The sequence below is a fragment of the Esox lucius genome, chromosome 8, assembly GCF_011004845.1.
Source record: "Esox lucius isolate fEsoLuc1 chromosome 8, fEsoLuc1.pri, whole genome shotgun sequence".
Classification (NCBI taxonomy): Eukaryota; Metazoa; Chordata; class Actinopteri; order Esociformes; family Esocidae; genus Esox; species Esox lucius.
The window spans coordinates 4,308,489-4,322,965 of NC_047576.1; the positions used below are offsets into that span (position 1 = coordinate 4,308,489).

Here is a 14,477-nt window from a genome sequence, read left to right on the forward strand (position 1 = left end):
GCTACGGTGGTATAACAATACAAGTTTACCTGGGCCCATAAGGGTCAAACAGAGTGAACATTTGTGTGGCACAGGGTGTCATCTGCCCCCGGAGGAGATCCTAAATTATCAGGCCTCAGGTAACACTGTGAGTGGCCTGCGAGGACAGCCTCATGGTGCTAATCTTAATCTCTGAAGAAAGTGAGAGCTCCTTGGCTATTCCCGGCTTGGGTTCCAAATTGCACCGTACTCTAATTATTAGCAGCTCCTTCAGTCGTTAAATACTTGAATGAGTATGTTATGTCAAGGTTGAAGAGGAAACCTACAGGATGGTAGATCTCCAGGAACAGGGTTGAGCAGCCCTCTCGTAAGAACAACCCTGGCTAGCTCACAGCAAACTGTAGAGCAACCCTGGCTAGCTAGCTTACACCAAACACTGACTGTAGAGCAACTCTGTATTACTAGCTTACAGCATGCAGAGAAAGGTTTTAATGTCATTACACTTTTTACTGTGGAGTCAGTTACAACCTGTGTGCATTTCTGTATGTGTGTGACTGTTTGAGAGACAAAGACAAAGAGAGAGAGAGAGAGAGAGAGAGAGATGGGGGGAAGAGAGAGGTTGAAGAGACAGGACACTATGTTGAATAGATCAGACATGTTGACTGATGGACTCATTATGATGACCAGATGGGTGTCATTGTCACCACGGTCACCTCTACACAACACACACCTCCGTACACACACCCCCACACACACACACACACAGAGACACGCATGCATATACTACACACACACACCCTTTACTTCTAGAAAAACACACACACACACACACTCCCTATTGTCACCTCCGGCCCATTGTAGGTTAATACATGAAGGACTGGGTCTGCATCCGCAATGACAACCTTTTCCCCATTTAGTCCACTACCTTCCATGGAGGTTCTGGTTTGAATAAGTGCCCTACATGGGGATAATGGTGGCATTTGGGTCGTAGACAGGGACCTTCAAAAGCACTCAGCTACAATCATCTCTACATCATGCCACCGGACCAACATCAGGAAATCCTATCAGAACATCTTTCATGACTAACAGAGGACAGCGCCAGACTTGCTGCTCACTCATTCATCCTCTAGCTTGGTCCTGGATCTCTTTGTATGCCTTGTTTGTCAGGCCAGTAGCATGGCAGTGAGTTGCCAGGATATCACTGACTACCTGGCACTTAGTCTAAGAATCAAATCGTTATGCTCATGTTTTTTTCCTTGCTACTTTTTTTCAATTGTTGTTTTACTTTTTGGTGGCAAAATTTATTTTGTTTGTTGTGCTCTATAAGGGTCTGGTCCAGTTATTTCTTCCTGTCCCAGCCTGCACCAGGCAAGCATTGGTTAGGGGTTTCTGTATATCGTGTCATGTTTACTGGTTCTTTGTCATTATGCTACATTATTAACAATAATAAAAGAATAATCCTCAGGATTCAGGATAACTTTTTAGAGGAACAGTACTCACACACTAACACGAACCCCCAGGTAGGCAACAATATAGTAGAAACAGACTTATACACTCCAACTAACCCCCAAAGTAGAGAACATTATAGTAGGAACAGTTTCACAATATCACTAATCCCTGGGAAGAGAACGTTATAGTAGGATCAGTTTCACACACTAACATTAACCCCCAGACAGAGAACATTATATTAGGAACAGTTTCACACACTATCACTAATCTCCACACAGAGAACATTATAGTGGGAATAGTTTCACACACTAACACTAATCCCTAGACAGAGAACAATATAGTAGGAAAAGTTACACACTAACACTAATCCCCAGACAGAGAACATTATACTAGGAACAGTTACACACTAACACTAATCCCCAGACAGATAACTTTATAGTAGGAACAGTTAAGCACTAACACTAATCCCCAGACAGATAACTTTATAGTAGGAACAGTTTCACACACTAACACTAATCCCCAGACAGATTACATTATAGTAGGAACAGTTTCACACTAACACTAATCCCCAGACAGATAATTTTATAGTAGGAACAGTTTCACACACTAACACTAATCCCCAGACAGATAACATTATAGTAGGAACAGTTTCACACACTAACACTAACCCCCAGGTAGAGAACATTATAGCAACAGAAGAATAGGCTCACAGCAGGAACACAGCAGAGCAGAGTGTGTGGCTGGGTTTACCTGTGGGAGATGCTGTCAGCTTTCCTGTAGTCCAATAAGCAGAAAGCTTTTCACTCTCATTCTCTCGAAGGGTGTGTGTGTGTGTGTGTGTGTGTGTTATCACAGCAGATCCATTTAAGACACGGCTGGTGTGGTTAGTGAGAAGGTTTAACTCACAGCTTCCAAACTTGAGAGGACAGGCATGTGCATCCATGGGGAAGTCTTCCAGCTGCATGGGGCATTCTGCTGAGATGGTCAACCTGAAGAGACATCAGAAGTATTGTTAGAGATATTAGATGGCCAACCTGAAGGGACATCAGAGATATTATGAGAGACATTAGATGGTCAGCCTGAAGAGACATTGGAGATATTATCAGAGACATTAGATGGTCAAGTGGAAGAAACATTGTAGATATTATCAGATACATTAGATGGTCAACCGGAAGAGAAATCATAGATATTATCAGACACATTAGCAAAAGCATTATTACACATAACAGTGTCTTAATTATTCAGCTGAGATGGTCGACTGGAAGAAACATCAGAGGTATTATTAGAGACCTTAAATGGTCAACCTGAAGAGACATCGGAGATGTTATCAGAGACATTAGCAGAGGCATTTTTACGCATAATATTGCCACCATTATTCTTCAGAGATGGTCAGCCTAGAGAGACATCAAAGAGAATATCACCATTTCCATTTACTGGATTACAACACTTTACAATCATTATCTTATATATAATTATTCAACATATTTTAAAGGATGCTTTTAGTGAATGCATTCAACATGTGGTTACAGGATATTTTTTACAGTAATGATTCAACATCTTATTACAGTATATAATAACAGTAATGATTCCACATTTTATTGCAGGATCTTATTAGAGTAATTACAATGTTACTGCTAAAAGACAAGCGTGATTTAAGAGTAACAAGTAGGAACAAACAAAATGCAATCATCCTAGTTGACATCAAGATGACTGTATTTTGTTTTTTTAACAAAATGCAGTCATCCTAATTGACATCAATGACCACTGTCATCTCAAGAAATATTTTACAATTCAATAACAACAAATATTAAATGATCTTGTAAACACAGGTTTCACACATACTAGCCTATTTCGTTTAATAAGATAAGACATCAAGAATCGTAGGGTTAGGGTTATCTAAATAGCCTAATTATTGATTGAAACCAACGATAATACTAGTGTATAGGACTAAAAGCCAACCCCAATGTTAAGTTTAGAGCGACGGTGCCCCCTGGCTGTACAAAGACATCAAAACAGCATCGAAACATCTTTAAGAACTACCCTGTTGAGGCTCGTTCTTCCTCTCTTTGCCTCTCTGACTTTCTGTTTCCAGGTACTCTAAGGTAGATGTAGGAGTATGTGGCAGGGATTTTCAACCATGGGAATTCGGTGAGATATGATGCCTATGTCCATCCGATTCCTGACGTTCTGAGAGCATTCCTCCATGCGAGAAGCTTATAGGAGCGAGGTCTGATTCTGTAGCGCCATCTGCGGGAGAGTTCGAAAAAATTTAACGGAACAATTGACTTGAATTAGGACTTCTGTTCAATTCTTATGCCGATTGTGGGCCCTGGTTTTTCACAAACAGCTCAGTAAAATCAGCATTGGTGTTCATTTTAGTCAGCTGCCTTTCATTATGCTTTGTTTAACGCTAAGAGGGCAAGGTACCCTGGCTCCTGCCCTCTGCTTTTTATGTCTGTTAATCGCCAAAAATAAGAAAACTGATTTTCTTCCAATAAATTATAAAATGTAATCTGCCATTTTTAAATGTTACTGAAGGAACTTTTCAATTTTTTTCCATGTCCATTATAGATGGAAACAGAACTTGTAGCCTCAAACTATTGTCCTACAGTTCCCTCTGGTGGACTTCACAGGATGTTACAAACTGAAAGAAGGTTTTTTTCTATCAAATAACAGAGATGAGACAAGACTTGGGCCAACACTATACATAGCAAGCTTTGACCCGCTGGTTAGTTTTTTACATTAGAGCTTGGTTGATTTGCTCTCCTCAGAAGCAGTTAAGTACAATTCCCTTTATTAATGTGCGGTTTGCATTGTTTTGCTATTTAGACCCAATGAAGTAATTTCTATTTGCTCTCATTAGCCCAGTTAATATGTTAGGTTTCATAGCCAATGTCTTGATTGTTGTTGTCTCGATTCATTGCCAAGCTTGTAAGGGTGTGGTTTGTCCCTTCCCCGGCTTGTAGGGGTGTGGTTTGTCCTTCCCCAGGCTTGTAAGAGTGTGGTTTGTCCCTGTCCCGGCTCGTAGGGGTGTGGTTTGTCCTTCCCCAGGCTTGTAAGAGTGTGGTTTGTCCCTTCCCCGGCTTGTAGGGGTGTGGTTTGTCCCTCCCCAGGGTTGTAGTGGTGTGGTTTCCCCAGGCTGCTCGCAGTTAGAGTATTTAAGTCACCCAGTTCCTTCATCTTGTCAAGCAGCAGTGTTGTTCCCCAAATTAAAGACTGTTGCCGAAATAAAGGTTATAGAGAAAGGCCAGTGACATCTTTAAGCTGAAGTATCTCCCAGTAGCCTATGTGTTACCAAAAATCACGATGTAGTTTCTATTTTGTCTGAGTTCATGTTTTCCGTCCCTCTTCGCTTGTGTCCCATTTATACAGACACTCATCCCCTGGCTACAACCGCGGTAGTCTGGAGTTACGTGCTCACACCACCCATATGGAATATCTTCTTCCTGGCAGTGTTAGGATATATTTTTCTCCTTCTCCCTCACTGACATCTCGGTGGTGATATGCATCTCTGCATGCCTGGCTGACATCTCAGCTTGGATGTTGGCCTACCTCCTCGACCTGACAAGATGGAGCTGCTCTTCTCTGGGAAGGCCAGTTCGCTCCAAGTCCTCTCCGTCATAATTGACAACTCCAGTGTCCCCCTCCCTGAGTGCAGAGAACCTTGGCGTCACCCTAGACCACACTTTGTCGTTCTCCGCAAACTTCATGGCGTTGATTCACTCCCACAGGTTCATGCTGTACAACATTCGTAGAGTACGACTGCGCCTCACACTGGCCCTGGTCATCTCTGGAATACTGTTGGTAGGGCTCCCGGTTGCCACCAAATTCCTCCATGCAGAATGCCACAACCCATCTGGTGTTCAACCTTCCCAGGTTCTCCCATGTCACCCTGCTCACTCCACTGGCTTCCAGGAGAAACGTACATCCACTACAAAGCCACGGTGCTTTCCTACGCAGCTACAAGGGGAGATTCTCCTCCCTACCTTTCAGGCAATTCTCAAAACATATATTCCAACCTGGGACCTTGGTTCTACAAGTTCTGGGATGTTGTCCTCCAGCTCTCACGGCAAGGTAGCATTTTGATCAAACAAACATGCCTTTCCTTGCACCCCAATGGTAGAAACAGCGTCCCCTTGATTACATGATAGAAGAGACTAGCAATTCTGAAAAAAAACAACATTTGAAACCATCTAAAATGAATCTACAGCCACTCTCTCTGTTGCCTTTGTATGTTTGTTATGTTTATTATTGTCTTCTGTCCAGCATTGACTTTTGGCGATAAGTAATACATTTAATAGTATGTAATTACTAATTTGTTTGTTTGTTTGTTGTAGATTCCACCTATCTAATGGGGATGTGTTCACACAGTGTAAGGAAGTTTGTGGAAACTTCCAAGTGTGGCAGATCAATGTGTCCAACTTGGGTTTCGTTAACCAATTACAAATTGCTGGTGGAATAAGCATTGGCTTTGTAGGCTGTTGGCTGAATGATGCTGAGCTGGCGTACATCAGCGGTGACGATGTGGATCAACTACAAAGGGTTAAACTCGTCAAGGCTAGTCTCTATCGGCTCCTAGGAATTAGTCTGCTGCATTCCTTTAGCAGTTCCCCTTTCAATCACCTCCTTACAAAAGCAACCTTCTCTGCGATTTGTTTTTGCTGATTACAGCGTCAGTGTTTACAATGTTAAGGGAAGAAAGCCTCTCTAAATGGCTGTTCATCTGAAATCAATCTGCGCCTGGCTGAGACGAGAAGCACACCATTCATTTAAGGCCCTCTGCACATTTCTGTCTATGCAAGGCCAGAACACAATATTCTGTTAATCACATTCCAATAGTCTAACAATTATATCACAATAGTCTGATAATCCAACACAATATTCCAATAATCAAATCAAAATAGTCAAGATAGTCAGGATAGTCAGGATAGTCTGATAATCAGATCAACGTTGTTTGATAATCACAACACTAGATTATAATCAAATTCTAATAATCTAATAGTCAATGTACAGCAGTCTGATAATCGCATCACAATAGTCTGAAAAGCACAATACAGTGTGATAATCATATCACAATAGTCCGACAATCTTAACACAATAGTCTGACAATTTAAACATCAGGTCAGATAATCAAAACACAATGGTCTGATAATCACAACACAATCTGATAAGCGCGATACAGTATGATATCATACCTCTATAATCCGACAATCTTGACACAGTAGTCTGATATTTGAAACATCAGGACTGATAATTGAAACGACAAAGGTCTGATAATCAAAACACAATAGTCTGATAATGTTCTTGACACATCCAAGTGCTCCTGACCAAGGCCTTACCCTGGTTAAAGGTTGACAAGTAGTTGGTTCAGCCTGACAAGTCTGATGTGGAGGACGACTAAGATCGGCACAGGAGTCTCCACTGCTCCTAGCCGGGTCGTTATTAACCTCAATACATGTCATGCCCAGGGCAATACTGTCTTCAGTTCCATCTTAGAAATAATTAGACGTCGTTATAAAGCAAGTTTCCTTTGGTTTGCTTTTATCAAAGTTGTGGCACTTGAACGGTTAAAGGCTACTGAGGGGTAAACTCCTCTCTGTCCCTGATTCCCGTTAGTGTGTTGCATTACCAGACAATTACACAGCTCTCTGGTGGCCGACTGTGTTAAGAAACAAAACATTCTTAAAGACCCATTTAAAGATCTGACACAATGCACCAACATGCACTTCCTCTGATGTCAGCATTAATATTTGATCCGCTGTTTAGCGCCTGATGGAACAGATGACATTAGAAGAACACTGCCTGAAACATTCATATAGACCAGTGAGACTATTTCTATTCTTCAGGTTGAATAGAGACTTTTATTTTAAAGGGGAGTTAACCTGTTCTTATATATGGCCTTGTTTTCACTTTTTCTTTGCCGTCATTTTTTGGGAGTTTTGGTTTTGATGTTTGACAATTGGCCCCTCAACTGGATGAGTACAATGTCTTGGGAAAGTCCCTCAGCATGTTATAAAATGCTGAAAATACTACAAACCAACTGATATTGCAACTGATATAACTGATATTGCAAAAACCATGAGTTGGTTTGGAGTGTTTTGGAACACTTTATAACACGCTTAGACTCATTTTCACGATGTATTGTATTGAAATGCCTGAGAAAAATTTAGAAGTCAAATACTGAAAATGGAAGAGAAAAGAATGGAAAATGAAAGGTATTAAAACTATGCATCACCTTTGTGGAATCAACAACAATAAACAGTGAAAATAAGGCCACATGTAAAACTACCCCTTTAATGGTGCAACGTCTTTAATTCACTCTGGATAAGAGTGCTACATAATAGTGTGTACACGATAACTTATTATAAACTCCACGGTAGGATTAATGGCTTGATTTCAGGGGGTTCACATGACAATCTGCCAGTACTTTCCCTAGGTGTCTCCTCCATTTTCTTCAGAGTATAGTTTGAGCACCGTGTGGACCAACTTGGACTGTATTTTAGTGCACGTTGCTTTAATGGCTGCAGCCACTTAGGAAAGCTCAGCTACGTCCTCCATTGAAAACAATGGATTTCTCCGGCACAAAGCGACCCATTAAATTCCCATCTCTATTACTTACATTTTTTTGCCTGTGTTTATAGATGTACTGGTTTCTTTCAGTAACTGAGATGTTTCCTAATTAAAGAATGTAATTCCCCTGGAAAACGACAAGTTGACATTTAGAAATAATGATGCATTCCTCTCTGGCTTCATTATCCCATTGTAGCGATTCCAGTTTAGCTGTTATATTGCCCTAGCGATTCTTCATCAGTCCCTGACCTTTTTGTAACATACTGTCAAGAGCATTTTACAGTATGCAGGGGAACACTGTAGCCCTGATAGCAGGGTGCAATCTAATGTGTAATGATGCAAGAATAATCTCCTGATTCAGACACTTCAAGGGAAGTAACATAAATAGGTACTGGGACAAATAGACGGAGAAAAGATTAGAACAGAGACGGAAACAGACAAAGGGGACGGAGACAGTGTAATGGACAAGCACAGAGACGGAAACAGACAAGGGGGACGGAGACAGTGTAATGGACAAGCACAGAGACGGAAACAGACAAGGGGGACGGAGACAGTGTAATGGACAAGCACAGAGACGGAAACAGACAAGGGGGACGGAGACAGTGTAATGGACAAGCACAGAGTCGGAAACAGACAAGGGGGACGGAGACAGTGTAATGGACAAGCACAGAGACGGAAACAGACAAGGGGGACGGAGACAGTGTAATGGACAAGCACAGAGATGGAAACAGACAAGGGGGACGGAGACAGTGTAATGGACAAGCACAGAGACGGAAACAGACAAGGGGGACGGAGACAGTGTAATGGACAAGCACAGAGACGGAAACAGACAAGGGGGACGGAGACAGTGTAATGGACAAGCACAGAGACGGAAACAGACAAGGGGGACGGAGACAGTGTAATGGACAAGCACAGAGACGGAAACAGACAAGGGGGACGGAGACAGTGTAATGGACAAGCACAGAGATGGAAACAGACAAGGGGGACGGAGACAGTGTAATGGACAAGCACAGAGACGGAAACAGACAAGGGGGACGGAGACAGTGTAATGGACAAGCACAGAGACGGAAAACAGACAAAGGGGACGGAGACAGTGTAATGGACAAGCACAGAGATGGAAACAGACAAGGGGGACGGAGACAGTGTAATGGACAAGCACAGAGACGGAAACAGACAAGGGGGACGGAGACAGTGTAATGGACAAGCACAGAGACGGAAAACAGACAAAGGGGACGGAGACAGTGTAATGGACAAGCACAGAGACGGAAACAGACAAGGGGGACGGAGACAGTGTAATGGACAAGCACAGAGACGGGTAGGAACAAAGAGACAAACAGACAAATCATATGAATAGGACACTAACACTTCAGCCTTGACTGCTGGAACTCACTGATGCACTGTGTGTAGATGTAATGCTAATACACAGCATGCATCATCTACTGATCTCTTAAAGTGATAATACCATCTAGTGCTGCCACAAGGTGGGAACAGTCCGACCTCCTCACTCTGGCTAACCGTTAGATAATACTCCTATCTGCCAGTCCGGCTGGAGTTTTAGGCCTTTTCTAGACTCCCTGGGGGCTGCCCTGGCTGCCAGAAGATGTTGATGCTAGGCTTTTACAGTAATGTTAAATATGGAGGTGCGATAAAGATCGCAGGTCATCACAGGGATCATCAACATGAATAACAAACACATGTCGATGTGCAATTCCAGCTGGAGAAACAGGCAGATGAATGTCCGACCCTTAGAGCCCACAGGCAAATGGGCGTGGCGCAGACCTCACGTGTATCATACTGCACGTCTCACGTATGATGCTGCAAATCTCATGCTGGTGTGAGTAGACTGTAAAAGTCTCAGACATCAGAGGCCGTCTCATCAGGTTTCATTTAGACTTAGTACAAGGTGTCACGTTTATGGGAGTGGAGTTTGTCTGGTGGTGGACAGACACTTACCATGCGTGGGACTGTAACCAAATGGGTGAGGAGAAAATAGTAGGATTGATTTAGTTTTTTGCACAGAATTTGGATATTTTCTTTCTTACATTTCATCTGATGCCTTGATCCAGAACGACTTACATACATTGCCGGTTGCACAAATGTATTCGCTAAAGTGTGTGTGGCTACGCGGGGAGGGGCCGGGGATGAGTCATAGTTGGCCATGATGAAATTAGGCCATTTTTAGCAAGGCCAGTGGGGTCAACAACCCAACTCTGACAGAAGGTGGCATCCTCATTGAGTCAGGACACCCGATTAAGGTCCCATTGCCTGTGAGCAGGACGTGTACGTGGCACGAAATGTCTTGGACGAAGTGTGACACGGGTGCCGTCGTCCTGCAGTCGTAGTAGTGGGCGTGGTCTTGTGGCCGCTGTGAGAAAGCGATTGGTTTAATGGGGGTCAGGTGACAAGCCATGTCACGGTGGATGTGTTTTTCACCCACCTCATGGTGTAAAGCAGATTGCCGTCGTCCTGTAGCCTCAGCAGTTTGTTGGGCGTGGTCATGTTGTGGGCGATGGACTTCTTCCCGTTCAGGAAGAAGGTGTCCGGGGTCCAGATGTTTGAGGCCAGCAGGTTGTTCAGGGCCAGCATCTCCATGGGACCCTGGAAACGGAGACGCTCGTCCTTCCAGCTCTGTCTGAAGAACACGTCGATGGTGTACTCCTGGAGGTCACAGGGAACACATGGAGATGAGTGGCTCCGTTGCAGGGTGCACGCGTGTTGCAACCGGCTATAATAACCCTGTCCGAGGTGCATTGTGATAAATCAAATCTAAAATGTATGAAACTGAATAGCAGTTGGCATATGCACACTACAGTAACCTTTTTTTTTTATTGTAAAGCAAGATATTAATGTTATCTAAATGTACACCCGGATATTCATGTTATCTGTATGTGCTCCAAGGATATTAATGTTATCTAAACGTACTCCCGGATATTAATGTTATCTAAACGTACTCCCGGATATTAATGTTATCTAAATGTAGTCCGGCACATTATCGTTATCTGAAAGTACCACAGGATGTTAATGAAATGTAGACATTTTTATTGTGTTTTTCTGTGGTTCACTTCACAGGGAGTTCAGATCACATGAAAACTACATTGGCATCTTTGGATGTATGTAATAACATTAGGGGCCTGTTAAACAAACAGGTTAAGCCTAATACTGGAATAAAAAGCATTGTGCATGGAGGCTCTCCAGGCTCCATGCACAATGGGCTTTCCTCACAATACAACATGATGCAATTCTAAAATGACACAGAAAGTAGCACCAGAAGATGGAAGCTATTTCAAGTTGTTTTGAGAGAACCCATCCAGAAGTAGTCCTTACCATTTCAGTATCCGATACTGGGCCGAAGCTGGTCACAAATATGTTTGTCTTGATCTCTGTCACCTTCTCTATAACAGAAAACCCAATCCAAGCTGAGTTACAGGGAGAGATAACAATTGGATTTGGCACTGAACAAAAATCTATACTTTCTGAATATGCATATCAAATGCAGTATGTGGTGCATATTCTCAGACGATATAGTACATTTTTTTTTGTTGTGTGGGATCGAAAACATGTCCCGCCCCCTCGTGAGAATAAAGAGCTTGGTAATTCTGAAAGGATTGATGGCCCGCCTTCCCTCAAGTCCACCGTCTCCCTGCCGTCCTCTGTCAGACCTTTCAGACCTGTCCTAACGGGTGCCTGTTTGTCGTTCACGGATCCTGTGTCCCGAATGGTGCCCTCTTATCCACGCAGCGCACAGCCCTGGTCAAATGTAGAGCACCACACCGGACGCAGAGTGCTGTTTGGGACACAGGGAATAGTGTGCAAACGGCCTGCCTGTCCCCCTGGCGATCAGACACTGGTTCACACCTGCAACCTGACCGCCAGTGTGGCCGAGCCGCCGTGTCAGAGACTTCTGTGTCAGACACAGAACCAGGGGACTGGGGATCCGACAGAGGGGCCACGCGGCGCGCGGTGCTGTTCTCGCATAAAGACACACACACTAAAACACAGCGCCGGCGCGGAGCGAATGGCACGGGTTCCGGCACGCCGCCGGCAGTGTCGCTGTGGAGCGGGGCATAGTGACTGTCGGCGGCAGCGTTCTGAACTCCCCTCCAGAGCTCTGAACTTTGGACCGCCCCCCTGGGCGGGACCGGGCTACAAAGGTCATGGTGCCTTACCTCCCAGTCCAGGACGCAGTCTGTTGTCATAGCCGTCCAGCAGTCTGTCCAGTATCCGGGTGAAGATGGTGATGTTGTCATTTCGCTCTGCCTCTTTCAGGGGTTCTTCAGGGGTTCCTGCTACAGTCTGGGAAAGGCTGCATGGGGGTGGGGGGGGGGGGCACACAATGGATCAGTTAAGTTTGCAGAATAGACTCTGGAAAATGGGCTAGAACGCAGAACCAACAGGAGTTGATATACCCTACTTTAGTTCTCAAGTATTAGCCAGGATAATAAAAAAGGACAGAAACAAATGAATTATGGGTAAAGCTGCAGGGAGCATATTGCATTCAACACTTATTTAAGCTGTAAATATGCAGGACGGGCTGAGGCAGAGTACAGAGTACTGAGAAAACCTTGATACTGTGCTGTCAGTCAAAGTGCAAAGGAGGTGGGGGGGGCAGAAATAAAAGGCAGAAACAGCTGAGCAAATCAAACCCATCGAGAGCCAGGTTGCTGTCTACAGTGAATGGTTTGATATGGTGTTCATTTTTATTGTTATGATAGTGGAAAGTTCTATGCATAAACATGCTCACAAGGTACCCTTTTTTTTTATCTGTGTGGTAGAGTACTGAACCTGTGTATTAGAGTAGAGTACTGAACCTGTGTGGTAGAGTACTGAACCCATGTATTAGAGTAGAGTACTGAACCTGTGTGGTTGAGTACTGAACACATGTGTTAGAGTAGAGTACTGAACCTGTGTATTAGAGTAGAGTACTGAACCTGTGTGGTTGAGTACTGAACCCATGTATTAGAGTAGAGTACTGAACCTGTGTGGTTGAGTACTGAACACATGTGTTAGAGTAGAGTACTGAACCTGTGTATTAGAGTACTGAACCCATGTATTAGAGTAGAGTACTGAACCTGTGTATTAGAGTAGAGTACTGAACCTGTGTGGTAGAGTACTGAACCCATGTATTAGAGTAGAGTACTGAACCTGTGTGGTTGAGTACTGAACACATGTGTTAGAGTAGAGTACTGAACCTGTGTATTAGAGTACTGAACCCATGTATTAGAGTAGAGTACTGAACCTGTGTATTAGAGTAGAGTACTGAACCTGTGTGGTAGAGTACTGAACCTGTGTATTAGAGTAGAGTACTGAACCTGTGTGGTAGAGTACTGAACACATGGGTTAGAGTAGAGTACTGAACCTGTGTGGTTGAGTACTGAACACATGTGTTAGAGTAGAGTACTGAACCTGTGTATTAGAGTACTGAACCCATGTATTAGAGTAGAGTACTGAACCTGTGTAGTAGAGTACTGAACCTGTGTATTAGAGTAGAGTACTGAACCTGTGTGGTAGAGTACTGAACACATGTGTTAAAGTAGAGTACTGAACCTGTGTATTAGAGTAGAGTACTGAACCTGTGTGGTAGAGTACTGAACCCGTGTGGTAGAGTACTGAACCCATGGGTTAGAGGAGAGTACTGAACCTGTGTGGTAGAGTACTGAACCCATGGGTTAGAGTAGAGTACTGAACCCATGGGTTAGAGGAGAGTACTGAACCTGTGTGGTAGAGTACAGTACCTGTGGTTTAGAGTAGAGTACTGAACCTGTGTGGTAGAGTACAGTACCTGTGGTTTAGAGTAGAGTACTGAACCTGTGTGGTAGAGTACTGAACCCATGAATTAGAGTACTGAACCCGTTTGGTAAAGTACTGAACATGTGGGTTAAAGTAAAGTACTGAACCCGTGGGTTAGAGTAGAGTACTGAACCCATATATTAGTGTAGAGTACTGAACCTCTGGGTTAGAGTACTGAACCTGTGCTGTAGAGTACAAATCCATGTGCTAGAGTAGAGTACAGTCAAAACATTCTGATTAAACAAACATTTGTCTTTATTATTTAATTTGAACACACCCACGGTCATGTTAATTTAGAAATAGTATTTGGTTGTTTTTGCTGTATAAACTTAAAGCTGTCTATTTCGGAGAACCTCTGTTTGGTTCCAGATAAACCTGGAACATCTACCTTGAACTAAATGGTCTAACCATAAACATCTCATGGACAGCCAAATAGCCCTGAGGGAACCCTTTATTTTTTACATGTATCATAACTATATTTTCTCTTCAACATAGTGTGAGGCACACAAACATAAAATTACCTAAATGTGGGCTAATATAGCTGGAGGGCAATTAGGGGATTCAAAATCTATCCCCCACGGCATCTTTCCCCCACACATTTCCATGGCATTTCCATGTTCTTGGTCTAGATCCAGTGACCTCTTTATCGCATCTATGGTGCTATAAAGAAACTTTTCCTAAAGGTTCTATAA

The 14,477-nt window shown here is 43.4% G+C and overlaps 2 protein-coding genes across 5 annotated transcripts in view; one reads left to right on the plus strand and one right to left on the minus strand.

The window, feature by feature from the left end:
- Positions 1-14,477, minus strand: part of gabra5 (gamma-aminobutyric acid type A receptor subunit alpha5) — a 50,223-nt gene that overhangs the window by 32,929 nt on the left and 2,817 nt on the right. For all 4 annotated transcript variants that reach the window (XM_010871296.3, XM_010871294.3, XM_010871297.3 and 1 more), the window contains exons 3-6: positions 12,165-12,301; positions 11,323-11,390; positions 10,436-10,656; positions 2,335-2,417 (exon numbers count right to left, since the gene is read on the minus strand). In XM_010871296.3, coding sequence (XP_010869598.1) covers positions 2,335-2,417; positions 10,436-10,656; positions 11,323-11,390; positions 12,165-12,301 — 509 coding nt within the window. The remainder of the gene's footprint in view (positions 1-2,334; positions 2,418-10,435; positions 10,657-11,322; positions 11,391-12,164; positions 12,302-14,477) is intronic.
- The window catches only part of gabrb3 (gamma-aminobutyric acid type A receptor subunit beta3), a 90,718-nt gene that overhangs the window by 26,067 nt on the left and 50,174 nt on the right, over positions 1-14,477 (plus strand). The window lies entirely within an intron of this gene.